Source organism: Amphiprion ocellaris, chromosome 2 (assembly GCF_022539595.1).
Source record: "Amphiprion ocellaris isolate individual 3 ecotype Okinawa chromosome 2, ASM2253959v1, whole genome shotgun sequence".
Lineage (NCBI taxonomy): Eukaryota > Metazoa > Chordata > Actinopteri > Pomacentridae > Amphiprion > Amphiprion ocellaris.
Window position 1 is genome coordinate 38,077,557 of NC_072767.1, and position 22,072 is coordinate 38,099,628.

At 39.8% G+C, this 22,072-nt stretch overlaps 1 protein-coding gene across 2 annotated transcripts in view; it reads right to left on the bottom strand.

The window, feature by feature from the left end:
• The window catches only part of ncanb (neurocan b), a 211,675-nt gene that overhangs the window by 7,461 nt on the left and 182,142 nt on the right, over positions 1 to 22,072 (bottom strand). For both annotated transcript variants that reach the window (XM_035949577.2, XM_023273505.3), the window contains exons 12-15: positions 12,665 to 12,823; positions 8,607 to 8,689; positions 7,836 to 7,980; positions 558 to 740 (exon numbers count right to left, since the gene is read on the bottom strand). In XM_035949577.2, coding sequence (XP_035805470.2) covers positions 558 to 740; positions 7,836 to 7,980; positions 8,607 to 8,689; positions 12,665 to 12,823 — 570 coding nt within the window. The remainder of the gene's footprint in view (positions 1 to 557; positions 741 to 7,835; positions 7,981 to 8,606; positions 8,690 to 12,664; positions 12,824 to 22,072) is intronic.

Genomic DNA, 22,072 nt, shown 5'->3' on the forward strand with positions numbered 1-22,072 from the left:
AAGCGGTGTAATAAAAGGAACAGATTTTAGATTCTGCAGGGTAAAGTAAGAGGTAGTTTCTGCAATGACACTGCAAAGTCATCGCTTCATGCCATCTAGAAGACCAGATTTTGTGTTTTTTCACTTCACTTTCTAGCACACACCTATTCTATTGCATGAGGTGTCAACTTGTAAAAATTTGTTTTGAGAAGTCTTAAAGAGGTGGAAAAAAATCCCACCTCAAGCGGAAAACACTTCAAAGGATACTCTGCCACTTCTAAGCATGCACAGGGGGATTTAATTCAGGCTGCAACCACGGTGATCTTTTTTTTTCTTTCTTTCTTGAAGTTATTAACAATGAGAGCACGAATGGGAAGCCTGATGGTGACAGCAGCTCTCGAGGGCAATTCATGCAGGAGTTTGGGTCCTAAAGTGTCACCAGCATAGGTTTTATATTTAGCATGCGCATTGTTAGTTCTAAAAATAACAAAAGAGAAATGTGAAGATGACTCAACACAGCTTTAAGACTTGCTGTCTGTGGTCCAGCTCTGTGAAAACCCTGCTGTGTGCAAACTCACATTTTATGCAGATGATTTTGGGTCGGTCCCACTTGCCGTTGGCGCGACACTTAGCAGTGGGCACATGGCGCTGCAGGAAGCCGTCGGCGCACTGGTAGCGCACCACCGAGTGGATGTCATAGTGGGAACGCTTCCGACCAATCAGGAAGGCATTATCCACAGTGGGAGGTGCTCCGCAAAGCACTGTAGAGGCAGAAAAGCACAGAATATTAATCAGGTTGTCTGCTCTTGTTTATTTACATCCCCTGCTGCGTGATTAGTATATATTTTATGAAGGAGGACATACATGATTTTTAATAGAATTCACCTCATCAGCATGCCTCACTAAAACATTTCAGTGTCCCTGATAGTTTTGTTGCAGCACTGCAGGAGTATAACTTGGTGAAAAACATCTCTCAGAACACCACTCACAGCTCAGAACCAAAATGTGGATTCAGTGTCTGCAGGACAGAGTGTCTGTCCAAGAGAGTGGGCGCCTGTCAAAGTAACACGGCATTTTAGACACATAAAGAGTGGAGGCAGAATCAGAGGAATGTTTACACAAGCTGAGATGGAGGGAGGACTGACACTCCGGTCAGAGACTGACAGGGTGGACAAGCCTCAAGGAAGCACTCAAACAACTTCAGCGATATTTTAACTCTCCTGTCAGGGGTGCCAATCTCCTCTGGCGGAGGCAGTGGGCGAGTGTGTTGCTACTTTGGGAATTCTTGATAGAATTCCTGCAGCTGAAGCTCAAACGCCTTCTGGTTTTCAACTTTATGTGCATCAATATCATAGAATTTTTTTTGGGCATCACCTTGAATTTCTATGTGATCAGCCACAACTTTAAAACCAGTGATGGGTAAACAGCATTGATTGTGCAATGCAACGTTCGGCTGGGAAACCTTCAGAACTGGCACTGATGTGGATAAAACTTTCACACATACCGCCCACCGAAACAGTGTTCCAGACTAATTACACCCATAGCAACAGCCCTCCTCAATGGCAGTGGTATCCTCCAAACAAGACAATGCTTCACACAACACCCCAAAAACCCACCCCATAATTTAGGTGACCCAAAGGATCTGCCGCCAATGTCCCAATGCCAGACACCACAGGACGCCCACAGAGGTCTTATGCCTTGGGGAAATATACAGTATTAGGCAGATGGTTTAAATGTTGTGACTGATCAGAGTAGGTAGACTGGCTAGCAGTGGCCTGTTAGCTGTAGCTAGAAGCTTCAGCGCAGTGGGTCTCAAACCTTTTCCTTCATTGTAGGGTGATTTTTATTTATTAATTTTACCAGATTTACACACATTTGTTATTTTTTCTGAGCAATAACAAATATGTTCTTGTTGGTACCTATCAGTCGAGAATGTGCTGGTTAGGCCTCATCCCAATCTAAGGATTCAGATTAACGATTCATTTTATTTTATCAGGTTTCATGTTTCTGATGGCAAAAATTTATTCCGTGATCATATTTCCTGTGCACCAACCTGACTCCACTCCACAACTGAGGCCCAGCTTGAAGTCCTTTCAAAAAGAAAACTAAGACTATGAAAACTAACCGGAAGTGTTAAGGGTCACGGATCCTATTTTGCCAACACCAAAAACTACCATTGATTCCATCCTTGAATGTCATTTAGATGCTTCAGGGCTAAAAGAAGTCAGGAGAGGACTTAATCAGCAATCAGAAAATGTTTACAATCCTACTTAATTCCCTTGTCCTTGTCCTAATACCTCTTAAATTCTTAATAAGGGAAAGCAATGTCATTAACTCTGATGAAAGGTTTAATGCCACATTTACAGTTTAATGTGTTGTGGAAGGAAGGGGGCAAAAAGCACTTCCCTGCTCACTTGAGACGATCACTGACTCGGCACAAATGGAAGGCTAAAAGGCAATTCTCCATTAGCCTTCACCTATGTACATTGCTGAATGATTTCTCACAGTGGGGACAAGCTGAGGCAGAAGGTACTGAAGTAGGGATGAAAGAAAATGTCACTAAACTCAGAAAAATCAAACGGAGCCACGATTTTACGGGAGATGCTTTAAGTCAGAAAAGGCCTTTGTAGAAAAAAGCCTAAAGGATGTACAGGGTTGCTAGCAAGATGGGTTTTTGGGGGAAACGCTCATAAAAATGTACTTTACAAAATGCACCAAAGGCATTACTCAGCCTTTTAAGCTGTGACTTGAATTGTTAAAATACAAGTCTGGGGTTTTGGGAGAACAAGGTCAAAATCTAGAATACAGAATGTACTGTATGTGAAGCTTACTAATGACACAGCTGACTTAAGGTATAAGTTAAATTACTCAATGTAAGAAGCAGCACTCCTCCATGCATACATGTGCGCAGAGTACAATAGATGTGTGCATGTTTGGTGTAAACAGCAAGTTTCTCAAGGTATTTTTGATGGCTTTGTGCCTGTGTGGCAGTGGGCAGTCAGTGTGTATTAGTTTAACCAGAAAAGCTGCAGACAGTTAGATGCTGGTTCCTCTCAGCACTCCTTTATGGCCTCAAAGCATCTGCACACCCACCGGCAATCACGTTAGAATGAATCAGAGAGATACCAAAGTGTGAGCATTGCCTGCAACATACCACTGGGAGTGAGTGGATAAATTCAGTGTTGTTTGTGAAATAAATTGTAATGCTTGTTTGTGTGAATATTGCCAGTGACAGCTGCTGAGACCTACTGGTTTTGTTTCACAGGATGGAAAAATAACATGGCTTGAAAAAAACTGCCATAGATAGCGTGTGTTTACACTGTAGACAAAAAAACTTTTTAAAAAACTGTGAAAATCTGGCAGCAAAAGCGCCAAAGAATGTTAAAAGTGGTGTAATACTGTAACATTTAAAAACTGTAAAATTGGTGAAAATACAGGACAATGGCAGCAAAATAAAGACAGTTTTAGCTGAATTTCTTTTCTTTTTTTTTTTTTTTTAACAATCAAAATGTAGATTTTTTTTCTGTGATTTTACCAGGTATTTTTTAAAAATTTAACAAAACAGGAAAAATCTCTAAAATAAAGATAAAAGTCTTTACACCATTTTTGAATCCTTACCACTGCATGAAAAGCCAGATAATCACATTTTAAGTTTCACATCATACATTACATTTTAAATTTGCCTAGAAATTAAACAAATGACCAAACTGATTGGTTCATCGCATAGCCATGTGAGTCATCTAAGTTTAAGTCTTTTCCCCCTGACTATGAGCTAAAGAACAGAGTAGCAGTAGAGCGAGAGAGCAACTCCTCAGAGACCTGGTGGCAGGTCATGGCCTTGTGCACACACCTCCCTGTGGAGGATGTAGCTGTCGAAGAACAAAGTCTACAAAATGATAAGGTGGCGTCCTGTGGGGAGGCTTGTAGCTGCTCAGGTGTGGTTGGTGAGGAAGGCCTAAATCTTCTCCTTATCTTCTGTCCTCTCTGTGACAGAGCAGATTCATCATCAGTGCAAACAAACAAATCAAAACAAAGATTACTATACTGGAACATGGGTGCATTCACTAACACTTCAGTCCTTTCTGTACAAAAATATCAGCAAATTGAGAGGCTTCACTAACACACTTTCCACACACAGCAGAAAACATGCAGGCTAGCTGATTACTCATATAGAAATAAATTGTCCCCTTTTATTTAAACAATACCATTTCAGAAATGGCACAACATTACACACCAGTGGACACATGGATCGCTGAAGGTGCTGACAACAGCCTATCATTTCCCCAACGCGCTCTGAGTGTCTGCTGAATATGTCATGCAAAATTAGATTTCCTCCCTCTGTGCATAATAACCCATCAAAACTAGTGGAATAATTTCAGAATACTTACATGCCCTGTTGTAGGTGAATTTCTTCTCATTCTTGCTGGAGGAGCTCAGAGGCAGACGGCTGTGTGACGCCCTCGTCACTGTAATCCAAATGTAAATGTGAAACGGGATCGGCGCTACTTGTTTCCATTTTTTCTTTATCCTTCCCCATATGATGTTGATCCAGCAATCAAATGCTGCTGAATGTGGCGTAATCACTTCTTCACAGTGCGTCATTCCTTATGTCTACATTTTTTAAATAATTCTATGCAGAGATTTAGCCAGTGAGATGGCTCAAGGTAACTTTTTTACACATTTTCTGAAATATGAATGCAGAAAATCAGAGATGTGATGAAATCAGCAGCTTTAAAGTTCAGCATGTGTGGGATTCCTGATTAGAGGCTTGTGCAAGTTCTCTCCACCGTCTCATCAGATGACTGTCGCGCCTTTTTTCAGTTAAAAAAAGAAAAAAAATCATCACCATCTGCACTACAAGGCACCCTGACTGTCCCCCCGAGGCGTCTGATCAAGGTGTCCGATTGGCTCATGTGACGAGAAGACAAACGGATCACATGAGCTGTGATAATTAGAAGTCAGCTGGGGAATACTCAGCATGGAGCTGACAAAACTCTGCTGATAAGACAAGACAGGACTTGGGGTTTACTTGGAGTGAAGAAAGAGGCTGACTGGGAAGCGGAGGGGAAGATGAAAAGATGCTGCTGATTGTAAGTGACTGATTAAGGTCAGAGGTGGGCTGGATGCTGGGGACTAGTGACAGTCTGCATCAGAGGTGGTGCAACACCTTTGCTTGTGAGGGAAATAGCTTCTCTTTCATACAAGAACAGAGCTGCAGCGATTCAGGAGGGATGCTTGTTGCACGCGGCTAGAAAAGTTAGGATCTCTATACTTGGTAGAGCATAAAAAATTTTGCTTAAATCAACATAATGACCATAAATGAGGCTTTTGAGCATTTCGTGACATCAAGTGTTAGACATCTGTGTTGCATCTCTTGCCTCTTCCTCTTGGTTTTCTGCTGTAAGTCTTTAAACTGCCCTATGAATTTAACATTTACACAAAATTAACTGATTATTAGCCAACTAATAACTTCATCTACTGTCAACATGCATGTCGAGATATGTTCTCTGTCAACTGTAAAGCTTGAGTAAATTGCCCAGAATAAGAGGATAACTGATGTTTGTTGCATTGCTTGCTTTTTCATATCTTTTCTTGTTGTTTTCCACCTGTTATTCCCTAAAAAAATGCTGCATAAATGTAGAATTTACTGATTACCCAACTAAAAAGATTATCTACTGTCAACATACATGTATAGATACATTCTTTGTACTCTGTAAGGCACGAATAATTTGACTAAATTTAGATAATGACCATCAAAAAAGCTTCTGAGAATTTAATGCCATCAACTGTTGGGGAGCTTTGTTGCACTGATGCTTTTGTCATCTATTTTTCCTGTTATCTTCCTGCTGTAGTTCCCTGAAACCGGCCTCCAAATATAAAATGTATATAAAAAGTACTGATTATTACCCAACTAATAACTTCATCTACTGCCAACATGCATGTCCAGATACATTCTCTGTACTCTTAAAGGCACTAAATTAAGATAATGACCATTGGTAAAGCTTCTCAGAATTTCATTCCATCGACTGTTGAGGAATTTTGTTGCATCTCTTGCTTTTTCTAATCTCTTTTCCTGTTGTTTTCCACTGTTTATCCATAAAAACTGACCCACAAACATAAAATTTACTGATTATTAACCAGCTAATAACCTAATCTACTGCCAACATGCATGTCCAGATACATTCTTTGTACTCTTTAAGGCACTAAATTAAGATAATGACCATTAGTAAAGCTTTTGAGAATTTCATTCCATTAACTGTTGGGGAATTTTGTTGCATCTGTTGCTTCTTCTCCTCCCTTTTCCTGCTGTTTTTCCACTGTAATTCTCTAAAAACTGCCCCAAAAATGTTGAATTTACAGATTATTACCCAACTAATATTCTCATATAGTGTCAACATGTATTTCCAAATAAAGATAAAATAATTTTTGAAAAATCCCCTATTTATCTGGAGTAAATAAAGAGTTCAATGAAGTGCATTTATCATTTGACTTTGCACTTGCTCACAGCAAAATGTAGGACTAACCTGCATGAGAAGCAAATAAAAACATGAAATAGAGAACAATTCAAAATATGTATGATTTGCAAACATACACATAATAATAACATTACTGGCAAAATAATACTGTGTGGAATGGAAATAGAAAAAGACAAGAAAAAGGGGTGTAATGTTCTATCAAATGGTAAAATGCAAATAGTGAGCCAAAAATAGTGTATAAATTATGCATATTGCTTAATGTATTATATGAGCAATACTTCATTGTTCATTACTGTCTCTGTACTGCAGTCATATTTAATTTATTATCTATAGTGTAGCTTTACTTAAAGTTGTAAATAGGTGAAAAGAAGAAGCATTTTTATTTTTATCTGTCACTTATGTCCAAACTTTCCCTGTTTACACGTATGATACAGTTTGATAAATAACTCTGATCTCTTCAGAACTCCAGGGAGACTCATGACAATGCAGCCACCAGTATCTTGTTGTGTCCCAGTATTTCTCTAAACCAGCCACTGGGCTCCTATTTATACATCTGTCTTCTCTGCACTGGTCATAAGTCTGACCTGTATGCAAATGTGTGGTGAAAAATAAGCTCTAACAGGCTCTCAGAGGAGTTTCTGTCGGCCTAACTCCAGCACAAAGACCAGTCAGCTGCAACACGGGACATGAAGAAGACGTTGATACATATATGGGAGCGAAACAACCAAGTATGTTCCTGGACGTAAAGCAGGAAGCATTTTCCACCTCAAGACACGCTTCATTGTACTAAAACAGAACATTTGGCAGAGGAAGCGGAGCTTTGATACGAGTGTAACGTGGAAAACCTTCCCTAATATCGAGCTGGAGGATGATGAGAGATGGAAGACGGGGAGCCGGTGAGAGCGACTCTGAAGTGCACAGACTGATTGAAGAGGCTCAGTGCTAATCTCTTCTACCGCTAATGTAAAGTATGACACAGTCTGGGTGTTCAGAATCATCCTGGAGGTTTGTGCTGTCAGACTTTAACAGAAACAGGCTGCAACACTTGTGAGCTGCTTTACATAAAAAAAAAACAACAAAAAAAACCAACAGTCTCAGGAACATTTCATCACCTTTCTAGCATGATTTTACTTTAAAGGCTGTACAGACTAAAGGCCTGACAGCAGAGTGAGGTTGTTCCTCCTTTGCCCTTCTCCTCGCTCTCCCTCTGCCTCCTTCATTCCAATTTTTTTACTTCCTTTTTAAAATCTGATGTCTCTTGCTTCTTGCAGCTTCTTCTTCAGCTGCTCTCTGCCTCCTTAACTCGCTGTCAGTCATATTAATCACCTGTTGAAGACAAGAGAACCCTCCTCCCCTCTCCGTCCACCCTGTTGATCTCACCTGTTCCCTTCTTGCAGACGTAGGGCAGGTTGTAATTGCAGGGCACGTCATTCCATTTGCCATTTTCATGAGCAATCATAACCACGCAGTCTTCTCCTCCGGCGAAGAAGTTGTCGGGCTGGTTTTCCCGCCAGTTCTCATATTGCTGCGAGAGACAGGGACAGAATACCTAAGAAACCAAAGCTATTTTCCCTAAAAATAAATTATTAACAGAGAATACTATATGCATTCTTATTGGCAGTAGTACTTTTCTCACTAGTTTGTGCAGTATCAGTTTCAGTATCATGTGTAATCACATCACATTTTCATGTGTAATATTTTAATTCCATGTGCAATATTTCATATTTATATGCACTATTGTCATTTTCATGTGCAATATTTCACATTCATGTACAGCTCTGTCAATGTAATGTGCAATATTGAACTTTCATTTTTAAGGTGCAATGTTATTTTTTTATGTGCAATATTTAAATTTCATTTGCCATATTACCTCAGTATAATTACCAGCATTATTTTTAACTGTTCTATTCTAATCTTTTTTTAGCTCACCTATTTTATTTCAGTAATGTATCGTACTTCTTATTTTGTACTTATTCTTATCTTATCTTATCTTATCTTATCTTATCTTATCTTATCTTATCTTATCTTATCTTATCTTATCTTATCTTATCTTATCTTATCTTATCTTATCTTATCTTATCTTATCTTATCTTATATTTAAACTCCATTGAAGCAACAGCTGACTATAAATCCAGACAGCTTGTTCCTCACCAGGTCCATCTTGTCGGTCCACTGGAAGTCGTCCTCCACTGTGCGATCATTTAGCCCAATCCAGGTGTTGTCATGGCTCAGACCTGAGGAAGAACAAGAAGATGTGGAAATCAGAGGCATGTAAATGTACAATACAGACTCACACAACAACACAACAAACTAAATATAGTGAGGCCAATTGTTTTTATACCTGACCATCTTCAATTTGACAGCTTTTTAAAAATGTTTAATATTATAATTTCAAAGGTACCACTTTTCATATGAATTGGTTAACACCAATTTTCCTTTCAGCTCAGTAACAATATTATATAGTTCTTCCAGTTGTGATACTATTGGAGTGGTTTCACATCATACATGCTCAATGATTGTCCATAAATGCAAAAAATCTCAAAAATATGCCTGTGACTCTATGTTTTAAAACTCCTATTGGTGCCAATCACAGGAAAAACAATCACCCTGTTAGTGTGAAAAATAAAGGATAGAATAATATTTGTATTATTCTATCAAAACAGGGTTGTAGCATTGAAGACCACATTTGCATCTTAATGAGCCTGCAAAATTTCAAGACTCTAGCTACATTATTTCTCAAGATAATGCAGCTCAAACACTGATCCACAGAAGAAAATGGTGCAAAAATGGACAAGACCCCACCTTCTTCCCCAATTTTTAACTCAAAAACTAATGTTATCTTTGATCTCCGGTTTTACAGAACTCAATCAATATTCAGTACTTAAAAAAAACTGTCAAATTAAAGATGGTCGCGTGTAGGGCATTTGATGAATTGAGGCGGAATGCCCCAGTGTAATAAATTAGAGAAAAACAATGGGGTGAAAAGCTTTCTGTAGGTGTGAAGTGATACTTGTGCATACATCATGTTGCTCTGTGGGCTGTTTCCCTTAAATGCATCCAAAAATATATATATATCTATGAACCAGAACAGGTTCATCTGGAGGGGTTCGAGTTACAAAGACTTTTAGTTTCTACTGTACTAATGGGTAAAGCTGCAAAAACTGCTGTATGGCAAAAAATAGTGCATTCATGCCTTGTAAATATCCACATGTGCTTCGTGATGCTAGTTGATAACGTAGGATTTCTGCTATAACAATGAAGCCCTCATGATATAATCAAAGCTCCTCCAGAGTAACAGAAACCAGCAGACAACTCTTTCAGTTTAGTGGTTTTGCTCCCCTTCGACTGTTAAACTTTCCCTTCGGTGTAAAATCAATAAAAGGCTTTTTAATATTATATATGGTGCTGTTATTCTGCGCCGTCCAGCAGCTTCCTCACATGAAGCCTGAGACGAACAACAACTGAGATACGCTGTTTCTGTCTGAGATGCACCGGCGATGAGATATTTGCTTGTGTGAAAAGAAATTTCCCTAATGGATGTTTTGGGTAAATCTCATTTGTGTGTGCGGCGGCGTTTGTGTGCATTTTTGGTTGGAGCGCGTGCATCCATGGTACTGTACAGAATGGAATTTCAATCATAGTGTATCTGATTAACATCATTACCAGGCCCATTAATCTTCCTAATGGCTCTGATCCCCTTATTGCTGGGGTGGAGACGTCCATTTTCAGGCAATTAAACACACTTTTTGGTAACGGGGCGCGTAGAAGAAAGATGAGTGCTAGATGGATGGCACTGCTCTGGCATCTGCCAGACAGAAGGTGGATCGGGGATTACAGGAGGTTGCTGCTGGTGAACTGGCATTATTACAACACAAGTGGCAGCCAGCAGGGAGAGAAGCTAAGAATGAGGAGATGAAGGTTTATGAGGCACCAAAGAAAGACTGAATGGATATTAGCCTGGTAATGCTGACTGGCACTAATAAACTGCTCTCTGTGGCCAAATATTTAAGTCCGCGATGAACATGAGTGGAAGCTATCATTAAAGTATAAGTGTAGCAATGTTTCATTCTTTGCTCGTGTGCCAAAAATTCAAATAGGATTCTCAGATAATTCAGTTTAACATGAAATACCAGATGGGTTGGCTTTGCTACAGAGGAAAGCAAACTGTAAAAGCACATACTTGAGGCAACCAAAGCAAGAAAGCTGAAAAATACTATAAAAACATTAACTTTAAACTTCTCTGACACACAAATCCCAGCCACAACTAACCCAAAAAGCAAATATTTAACTTAAAATATCCAAATCTAGCTGTGGTAGACATTAAATTGTATTTTTTGTAAATCTTTCTATACAGTTCTAGGTCTTTTTCACAGACGTCCGCATGAATTCTAACTAAAATCATGTTCAACACTTGTCTCATTCAATCCATATTCAAGATATTGACATTTGCATTTACTTCACTTGACACAAAAGCTTTTATTACACACACTGTTCACTGCTATCAAGACAAATCACATCCGAAGAGAGGATGTAATAGTATATTAAATGCCCCATCACAGACACTTACATCAGAGCCTGTAGCAGCATTTCATTGCAACTAATGGTGACACACATTTATTTAGCTGAACAGACTCCTCAGGGTGTTTTTTCAGCGGGGCGCAATAAAAACCCCTTTAAGGGCTGAACCCCAAGGACATTTATCACTGAGTTATGGAGAACACAAAATGCAAGAGGTGCCTTCACCAAGTATGCTAATAATAACGTAGAGGAGAGCCGGTAAACGCTATGAGTAGCTGCTCTTTACTGCATCTTCACTGAAAAATGGGAGTCATCTGGTTAATTTAGCCATAATATCACACCAGTATCTAATAAATCAAAGCCTCAGGTCACTTTGTTGGCTCCACTGTGAAGACAATAAAACATATAATCATCAGTTGCTCTTTTAAAGATGATAAACGTGTACATCTGCTAAACATCAGCCTGGTAAGACTGTCATTATGCTACTGTTAGCATTTAGCTCCAAGCACTTTGTCAAACTGGCAAATTAGTCGTGTTCACTGATGATTCAACCTGGACATTTTTAATGCCCATCAAATCTCAGAAATGCTCCAACTACACTGTAAAAAGTTTACTTTTTAAAAAGTTGCTAGTTGCATTTTTTGAAAATAATTTACATATTTCTCTGTTTTGTTAAATTACAAGTAACATCCTGAAAAATTGCAGAAAAGGGTATTAATTTAAATGTTGACAGCAGAAAAATAAGTCAAAACTGTACATAACCATATGAAAGATACGTATTTTTATAGCAAAAGTAAGTAATTTCTTTTTCAACACATCACCATAAAATGACACATTTTTTGTGTATTTAAATGTGCAAAAATGTGTTATTTTACAGCTATTTGCCATTATTTGAAAGAAAAAAATGAATATTAATGGTCAATAATATAATATTTTAAATCACAGAAAAAAATCATTAATTTTCATGGTGATTGTGAAAGAAAAAAATGTACATAACGCTGACATCAAAAATGTGTAGTTTTACGAATGGCAAGTCGTTCTTTTACAATTAATCTAACTATGTTGTTGTTACTGTGTTTAAATCAGCAAAAAGGTTATTTCACAGGTATTTCCCATTATTTTTTAAAAAAATGGTGATAATTTTTTCTTAGTCTTATGTCATTTACTTCCCATATTTTTCAGAATTACAGATAATATCTAGTAAATTCACAAAAAAGTTTTAGAACTTATGTGTTTCTACTTGATTTGTAAAAGAAAACAAAACAAAAAAACAGGCAAAACTGTACATAATGTTTGCATTAAAAAATCATTATTTTATCAAATAATAATTTCTTCTCTTACAGTGTTACTGTAAAATTATACAGTTTTACTCTATTTAAATCAGTTCAAATCTAATTATTGTGCAGATATTTTACTGCCTTTATACTTTTAGAACATTGCAGTATTCCGCCATTTTTTTATGTATTTTTCTGGCATCCTTTCTGACAGACTTTCATCTTTTCTCTCTCTCGCTTTTTTCTTTTTTGTTTTACCGTGCAGCAGTCACCTCACACTGCAGAAAATGTGTAGGATATATGAAACCTTGAATGCCAACACTTATCTCCCTAATTTTCCTGCGATACAACCAGATAGGAGCAAACCGTAAACAGCATTCCCATAGTTTGCTCTCGTCCTGTTTCCCCTTCACCCACCTCGGATGAAGTTTTGCTCGGCGGCGCTGTGGATGCTGGCCAGGTGGCCGCTGTGCTCCCTGCAGTCCTTTTCGGCGTCCTCCCAGGTGTGTCTGCGGCTGAAATACCTGTAGCAGTGGCCGTGAAACTTCCTCCAGGTGTGCTCGCAGCCTTCGGTGTCTGCAGGAGGAGATTTTGAAAGAGAAGGGGGAGGTAATTGAAAAAGACTTATTAGTCCATTTAAAATCCACGTGGAAAGACGAGTGAGGATTTTTTAAAAACTGTTAAACACCCACACTCTGCAGCACAGACAAGGATGTAGGAGGATTTAGGATTAAAAAGACCATTATTCTTTTAGTATATCTTTTGTACCCACACACACGTTCCTCCTGTCTTGCAGCAAACAAGAGCTACGTTTCACCTTCCCGTTTGTCCCTCTCATCTTTGAGTTATCCCCACAGTACCATGTTGCTTTAAGTGCCCTCTGTGACATTCCTCTCTGCCTCCATCCCTCCTATTCTCACTGCTGTCTGTGTCTTCTCCTCTTTGATTTGCGTTGGACTTTTTAATCCACAGCAGAGGGAAGCCGGAGAGACAGCTTAGTGCAGTGAAAGGGCGTTTTAATCTATTCAAATGACAACAATCCTTAGAAATTGCTTCCAGTGTGCGGTGCTCGCTTGGTAATTAAGCCCTGTCACAGTCCTGTCAGCACAGCGACTGTCCCTACATCCCTTTCCTCCCTCTCCCTGCCTTCATCTCTTTCATCTTTCCCTCCCGTCATCTCTCCGGGGGTTAGTTGTGTGACTGCGAGTTGTACATCCCAAATGCAATGTGAGTGTGGCTTTCAGTTTCCGAGCTCTTTGGGTGGATGTTGGCGTGCAGATGTAAATGTGCGTAAAGTCGATGCGGTTCGGGCTCAATCTGTCAGTCGACTCGCCTCATCCTCACCCTGCCTTTTAACCCTTCCCTCCTCTCCCTCCCCGCAGTGTTGGGGATCAGGGAAATGGCCTCAGCTTCTCCCCCAACAAATCTGAAGCGACACCGGTAAATTGGGCAGTGCAAATGGGCCGTATGGGGCCCTGCTTAGTATGCAGAGAGATGCAGTCTTGGCCATCGATAGAAGAGGGAAAAGTGAGGAGAGGAGAACATTATGAAAGCTTTTCTATACAGTAATATGAAATAAGGACCTTGAAACCTGCACTTCTTCATACTGTCGAGCTCTCCTCCATTCAGAGTGTTGTTCAGGGCCATGTGAGGTACACTGCTGTGAAGTGCAATGCAATGCACTGGGTCATCGTAACACCACCTCCTCAGGTGAAGCTACATTTTACCTCCCAGAGTGTGGTTTGCCAAAACACATGACTCGGAATCAATATGAATTTGCAACTTAAGTTATATTTCTATACTTTCTCTTCCTGCAGCTCAGTGCATTAGCTGATTCAGAAGCTAACCTCAACAAATGCCTCCAGAGAGTGTAAAACTACTCACACTGAAAGCTGTTCTGCATGCAAAAAGCTCCACTATGTGTCCAACATCTAGCAGCATGTTACTGGTGCATGGAGCTTTGAGGGTCATTTCTGCATCACGTCATACAATAAAGCTGTCAAGTCAAAAATGAGACAGATGAACGCATGTTGGCTGCATGTGGGAGAGGAATGAGGAATGGATCTAATAATGTTTGCATGTGTCTGGGAAATTTATGATGACAAGTGTCTGTCCAGTTATATCAGAGCTGCAACTCTGCACCATTTGAAATTCATCATGCATCCACTGCTCTGTTTGTCATGCATTCATTCGTCTCCATACAGTAGGTGTGATGGAAATGGACAAGGCCATCTCGCAGACATTTCGCTCCTACACAGCGAGACTGCATTCTCATTTATGTTCCGAAAAAAAAAAAAACACATTTTCTCCTGGAAAGGTAAAGCCATGATGTAGTGGGACACACTTCCAGTTTGAAAGAAGACAGAGGCTGGGGTTGGTGTGTCGAGTGGGACCATTATTCAAAATCTGAATCAGCTTTATTAGCCACATATGTGTGCACATGAATTGCTCCTACAGAAAATATAACAGATATGAATTCAAAAAAGGATAACAAGATGTTTAACCACAAGATCCAAAGAATCAAACCTACATTTAGCACAAAATACAGTTACTATCAATGAATACAGAGTTATTGACATCTTATGTGCATAATTTCCAAGGATATGTTGGAAATTAGGTGAATGTCTGGGACTGTGAGATTGAACACCTTTTGAATGAGTTACTGTAATAAATCTTTCTTTGATGTTTATATCTGAGCTCTGTTTTTTAGGCAGCGCACCGACATTTTGTTGTGTATCTTGACACAAAGACAACAAAGGAATCTTGACTCTTGGACCTTGAACATGAGTGAGATGGATGATAGTCCAATGGAACACAGAGCAGAGCGTTCTGTGATAAAATATAAATAATAGGTGGTATACATAGAGTATATACAGTCTACAGTGGTTCACGCTTGTTAGACTGATTTAAATGTTTATCAGACTTGGCTGAGGGAAGAGACTGTTGTTGTGTCTGGTTGTTTAGGTGTTTAGTGCTCATTAGCATCTACTACAAAGGAAGTTTTGTCATGTTTCATTTACTGTTTGGTTAGGTTTAGACACCAAAACTACATGGCTCCATGTAGGAAGATATCATGCACTTGGTTAAAAATGACCTTTCCACAACATCAACTACATGTTACAAGCTTGGTTAGGTTTAGGAAAATATCACACATTGGATTAGAAATTATCTTTCCACAATGCTAACTACATGTTGCAAGCTGAGGTGGGTTCAGGCAACAAATATGCTTCGTTTAGTTTAGGAAAATAGCACACTTTGGGTTGAAAATTACCCTTTAAAACACTTAACTACATGTTACAAGTCTGAGTAAGTTTAAGCAGCAAAACTGCCTGGTTAGGTTTCAGACACTTTCACAACACATTTCAAGCTTCTTCTCCATTTTCCAGGTTAGCAGAGTAACGAGCCCCACCCCATCTAGTAAATGATTACTTGGCTGAAAAGGAGCAACAGTAAAGCAAATTAAATGAACTGCAAAGACATGTTGATTGCAAACATATATCTGATACATCACAGATGTAATCTGGGAGAAAGTTTACCTCCAAATTTAACTGAGAATGCAGTCTAGCTGTATGGAAAGGCAATTTTAGTGAAACAGAGCTGAAACTGAGTCCTACATAAAACAGAATTCTCTGAGTTAAAATGAGTTACAGCTACAATAAGGCTGGATATGCATCTGTGGTTTCAACAAATATGTCTTCGTGCGAATGAGCATTGAAAACTGTCAGACAGCAAGAGCTGGAATAAAATGCTTGATCAGATTCATCCTGTTGTTTACTTACTGTTTGATCAGACAGCTGCTGATTCATATAAATACGTGGCCGGTTTTAAACATTCTATACAGGCAAAGTCCTTGAAAGAACATTTGAGAAAACTTCCTTACTTTATTTAAGGGTTTTGCTGGGAAGAAAATGTTCGCATTTCAACGTGCGGTGTCACAAAGCTTTTGTACGAGTACCAAAACCTGGTAATGGCAAAATCATCAAAACATTTCAAATAATATCCAAATCTCGTCACAGCTAAGCACACGTGGGCTCACGAGCCGGGCAGGATGACAAATTGATACCTCACAGCAGATTTACTGCTGAAGTAGCTTTAAGGAAGATTGACTGAGCGAGGAAAGATTCATACATCCACCAGACATGGATCAAGTGATATTTACAAAGAATTCTTAGCGCTTCCTTACATATGAAATGAGATTTAACACACCAAATGTCACATGTCTGACATGAATCCATTTAATAACATAAAGATGTATATATAAAACATTTGGTCACAAACTATAGCTGTGTGTTCATCAGCTCTGTGTTTTGCTGCTTAACTTTTAGCAGATGCATCCTGGTTCCCTAATAAGCACTTGATGACTTCTCCCCTATGTTATGCAAAATACAGCAAGAAAAATATATTTTATCTGCACCAGAACATTATTTAGTTTGTCACAAAAAACTTTACCACTAGTCGTACCTCTTGAACTGCAGGTTAGATAATGAGTGGGACTTGTGTTTTTACTCCTGCCCACATTTACTTTAACGGTATCTTCTCAGCGGTGCTGTAAGTCGCTCTCACAATTATTCTGTAAATTAAGTGGAGCATTGCTTCATTATATTGCCTGCTGAAATTTCTCCTGGTTGTCTGGGGATTTAATCTAATGACCTCGAAATACGTTAATGACATGAAACCCAATTAGTCATTTTAACAGTCTGAGCCTCCTGGACGGCTCGGTGGCTCTGTGGTCTGAGGTGCAAGGGCTTAACGTCGCATTTTGTGTGCATGAGCTGCTCATTTTAGAGCAGAGTTCCATTCACTGTGCATACCGAGGGCTCCCAGCTACTTATAATTCTGCATGTTAGTGCTGTGTCTGTCTCATGGTTGGAACGGTTCAATCACTGATAGAGAGAATTGAAGGTTCCTTAGAGACAAGTTTAAAAAAATAAAAAACCTTTACACATACAATAAGAAGCTCCAGTTAACCTAAAAATATCTTAAACTTGCAGGAGATACTTGATAAAAAAGAAATCTGCCAACATTTGTGTTCTCAGGGCTTCTCTGTATCAAATGTATTCTCAAGAAATGCTTACATTCACTCATGATGAGAAGAGAGAAAGGAGACGTATTTACAGCTCTCCTCTTGTTACAGGGTGTATAGAACCAGCCCATTAGCTTCACAGCAAATTTTATTACTAAATATTAATGTTACAAGTTAAAAGAAGCAGCAAAAATAATTTGTTGCTATGCAGGAACCACTTGAGACTATATAGAGTGTAAATCAAGCTGGGTCTTTTAATTTGTTTTTCTGCATTCAAATGAAGATTTTTCTTTCGGTAATGTGATCTTTTTCCCCAAACTAATTAAATTTTGCATCAGATATTATGCAGCTGAGACCATACAACTCTAAAACACCAATTTAAGAAAAAGAAATTCTGATCAATTAATTCTCAACTGCCTAAGTCGTACTGTATGTCTGTTAGGACGCTACTGGACTGACTACTACTACAGAGTTTTGCATATTGCTTCCCTGTGTTTGTTTAATGAATGCTGAAAAAAGCTTGCACTGTCAGACCAACACAAACCCCGTGTGAAAAATGCTGCCTCTCATTCGTCTGAACGAGGCCATTCTGTTGACACAGCACCTCTGGGCTCCGGCCAAACAACACAGGGTCGCCCAGGCAAAAAAGCAAAAACTTGAAGTTGGCTCAACTTTTGCTGCAGCATAAACTAACATCATGCAGCAGGACCCCAGTGAATTACTTGGCAAAACCTTGTATATGTCTGTGATTTTCTGCATGGAGTTTGCATGTTCTCTCTGTGCCTGTAAGGCTTCCTCTTCAAAAACATGCATGCATGGTAAGTTAATGGGTCTAAAATGGCTGTAGGTGTGAGTGTGCATAGCTGTGTGTCTCTCTGTGTTGGCATCGCGATGAACTGGCCTCCTGTTCAGGGTGTAACATGCCTCCAGCCATCTGTGACCCTTGACATGAAGGTATAGATAATGAATGAAGGGATGGACCTTGTGATCGTGTGAATAAAACATAAAACAGTTTCAGACGTAACTTTCTCGGGGTATAGAATCCTGTTCCAGGGCTTATAAATTGCTATTTTGGTGCCATCAGACTCATGGATCTACAGCAGCCTCAACTAGAAACAAAAGGCAAAACTTCATTCTGGGGCACAAATGTAAGCTATGAAGCCTCATATCACTGTCCACAAAAACTCTAATAATTGTGGTCATTTCTTTGGAAAGAGAGGAAAGCTTCGAGTTGGTGTGTCGTTGCTCCAGGACAATACAGCTGCCCACACAGCACAGGTGACTTCCAGAAGTCAGGTGGTGCAGGTCGGGTCAGTATATGCTTGGAGCAACAGTTCAAAGCCACAAATAGCTGTTTTTGCCACCTGAGCTGTGTGGATGGATGCATTGTCCTGGAGCAACAGCACTCCAGCTCAAAGCTTTCCTCTCTTAAAGCAGAATTCGCAGTGTTTAAATGAGTTGTAGCAACAATAGGGCTGGATATGCATCTGTGGTTTCAACAAATAAGAAGGCAAGAGCTGCATTAAATGCTTGATCAGATTCATCGTCTTGTTTACTTACTGTTTGATCATACAGCTGCTGATTCGTATAAATACAGTCAGGTCTATAAATATTTGGACAGTTTTCAGCATTTCGGTTCGACACACCACCATCCCTGATTTAAAATGAAACAATCAAGATGGGCTTTAAGCGCAGACTTTCAACTTTAATTTGAGGGTATTTACATCCAAATCAGGTGAATGGTGTAGGAATTACAACACACTATATATGTGCCCTCCACTTTTTTAAGGGATCAAAAGTAATTGGACAAACTATCCATCCATTATCTTAATCCTCACTGGGATCGCGGGGGCACTGGAGTCTATCCCAGCTGACTTAGGGTGAAGGCAGGGGACAACCTGGACAGGTCACCAGCCCATCATAACGGCTACACAGAGACAACCAAGCACACTCACATTCACACCTACGCACAATTTAGACCCCAGCATGTTTTTGGACTGTGGGAGGAACCCAGTGAAAACCCAGGCATGCACAGGGAGAACATGCAAACTCCACACAGAAAGATCTCAGGCTGGGAAGCGAACCGGGGATCTTCTGGCTGTGAGGTGACAGTGCACAACCGAGCCACTGTGGAGCCTTTGGATAAACTAACCTAATCATGAATCAAATTGTGACTTTTAATGTTTGGTTGCAAATCTTTTGCAGTCAATGACAGCATGAAATCTCAAACCTGTAGACATCACCAGACGCTGGGTTTCATCCATGGTGATGGTCTGTGTCACTCTCCAAATGTTTGTGGATCAGGCTGTATATGACGAGTTTTAAACATTTGTGTGCATTGTAGTGGGGCAATACCATGGCAACCTGAAACTTTCATCTCCTTTAAACATTTGAGTTTCAGTGATACAAGGCTTTAGTTTACAGTTATGCCCCTTGTTTCCAGGTAAGGTGGAGAACTTCTTGAAGTACCCTTCCAACACTTCAAAGCCTGTATTTCATCTTGGCATCAACTATAACATTTGTGAAACCAGTGTCTGCCTTTTGCATGGCCTTGATTAGACCTAAAAGTCAAAATAGGAGTGGATTAATCCAAATTGAGATTTGTCATTTTCTCAAACCCACAAATGGGAAATGGCAAAGAAAACGGTAAGGTTTCAGAGGAGATGTAATGCATGTCGTAGTCACAGACAACACGCTTCTGAACACAGAAGGCAGATTAACATTAAACCAGCAGCATCCTATCCCTGGTCCTCTGGGAGAGAAATCAGCCGTTTTCTCTGTTGACTGCCAGCTTACTCTTTCGCTCCATCATCAGACCTGGTCGCTACCTGCTCAAAGTGTTTGCCCACATGGCAGTGGGTGCATTGTATTAGCATCGGGAGTGGGTCCAGTTTGGCTCACAGAGGTGGAGAAAGGGTTGTTATCTGCAGGACCAGGGACAGGTGAATCAGGGTAGGTGTCACACACACAGACAGGAAACACACATATGCACATATATAAAATAAACATACACAGCATGACTGAATCCTCTGCTGTGGGGTCCACACTGGCTGTTGCCCAGAGGCTGTCTGTGCATAAGGCTACTGCTGGTCCCAGTAAGGGTTTAAACAGGAGCTATTAACAACAAACAAAAATGCAGACCAGGTGCGATTTCTAGACAGGATTTATATGCATACATTAAAAAAGAAATCATCCATAAGGTAAAAAAAAGTGAACTAAGTGTGCAGTGAGCTGCACAGTGGGAGGACAGGAAGGAGAGAGACAGAAAAAGAAAGTGAAAAAGAAAAACAGAAGGCAAGACAGAGAGATAAGCAGAGAGAAAGAAAAAGGAGAGATCAAAAATAAACAGGCATGTTTTCTCCCCCTCAGATCTTCAACCTAGTCTCTGCTGATTTCTTCTCGCACTCGCTGACAGTGAGGCTCAAAGCCCGACATCACATCAGCCTCTTCAAATATTTAGACATTATTCAAGTCGTCTTCTTTTTCCCCGTTTTCTCCCTCCGTCAGGCGGGGAGAGAGGCAGGGGGTACATCTCAGCGATTAATATTCCCACAGATTTTAGTGAACGGCAGTTAGGAAATAAAAGGCCATACACTTCCAGCTGACTGATTGGGTCGTTTATCCACATCACCAAGTGATATTTCTGCTGATCGCCTTTTTTAGATCCCCTGAATGATGAAACGGCATGTGTTTGCATTTGTGTGCATTGCTGTGTGTGTGTGTGTGTGTGTGTGTGTGTGTGCGTGCTGCCATTTTGCTTCCTCCCTGTGTGACTCTTTGAAGGCTGACAGCTCAGTGTGCCATTTGCAAAGAGGGCAGATGACAGGAGTCCAGAGAGAGAGGAAGTGAGAGAGAGAGAGAGAATCTGCTGATAGCCGACGTCAAAAGGTGAACATGTGACAAGAATCTTCAAACAGCTGAGGAATTAATAATGGTTATTACCAGTGCAGCGTTGATTGATAGAACATTTTAATAGTGAGATTCTCTCAATTAGAAGTAATGGATGTTACAGTAAAACAGCTACAGATCGCAACATGAATGACTGATGCCAGTCTGAACACTCATTCTGCATAATTATCTCATAGATGTGTCTTTGCAGATTGATGCTGATGGAGGAGGCCGAGGTAAAAGTGAGGGCAGCTCAGGACTTTTGCAGCTAAAAAGGGGGGAAAAAAATCACACAGCGAGTTTGATTCATATGAGTAGGCACAGTGTGTAATTAGCATAAGGAGAGGACGGTGCAGGCATTATCATATTGGTGAATATCCACTGGCTTCATCTTTGGTTGTATTTTTCTGAAATGAACAGACTGGTAATGGAGCTAACAGTGGGCGGCTGGTATAAAGAACAAATAAGCTCAAAATTTATTGGTGAAAATGCAGTATACGACAGAAGTCACACCCATGTGCAATATCTGTTAAACGTCAACTGATTTAAAAATGAATCATTTCTCAATGACTGCATTATTTCTAAGTTGACAAAAAAATAATTTCCTCTCATGAAGAATCAAAAATGGATACGTTAGAAAGATTATGTTGACAATACATGCCCTTAAGTCGAAAGTTAATGCAACAAAAGTCAATACACCTGTGATCACTGACAGACAAGTTAAAAACTCTGTGATCATTGAAACAACAATTAAGTAAACCTGTGATTTCCAATAAATCTAACTACACAAACATGCATATAAAACAGCCTATTTCACTAGAGCTTTCTCAGTTTTGGACCTGTGTCGATCTGCATGTCTGCATCATGTCAAAGAGCTGCCAGAGGAATTCAAAAATCTGATTGTGAGTCTTCAC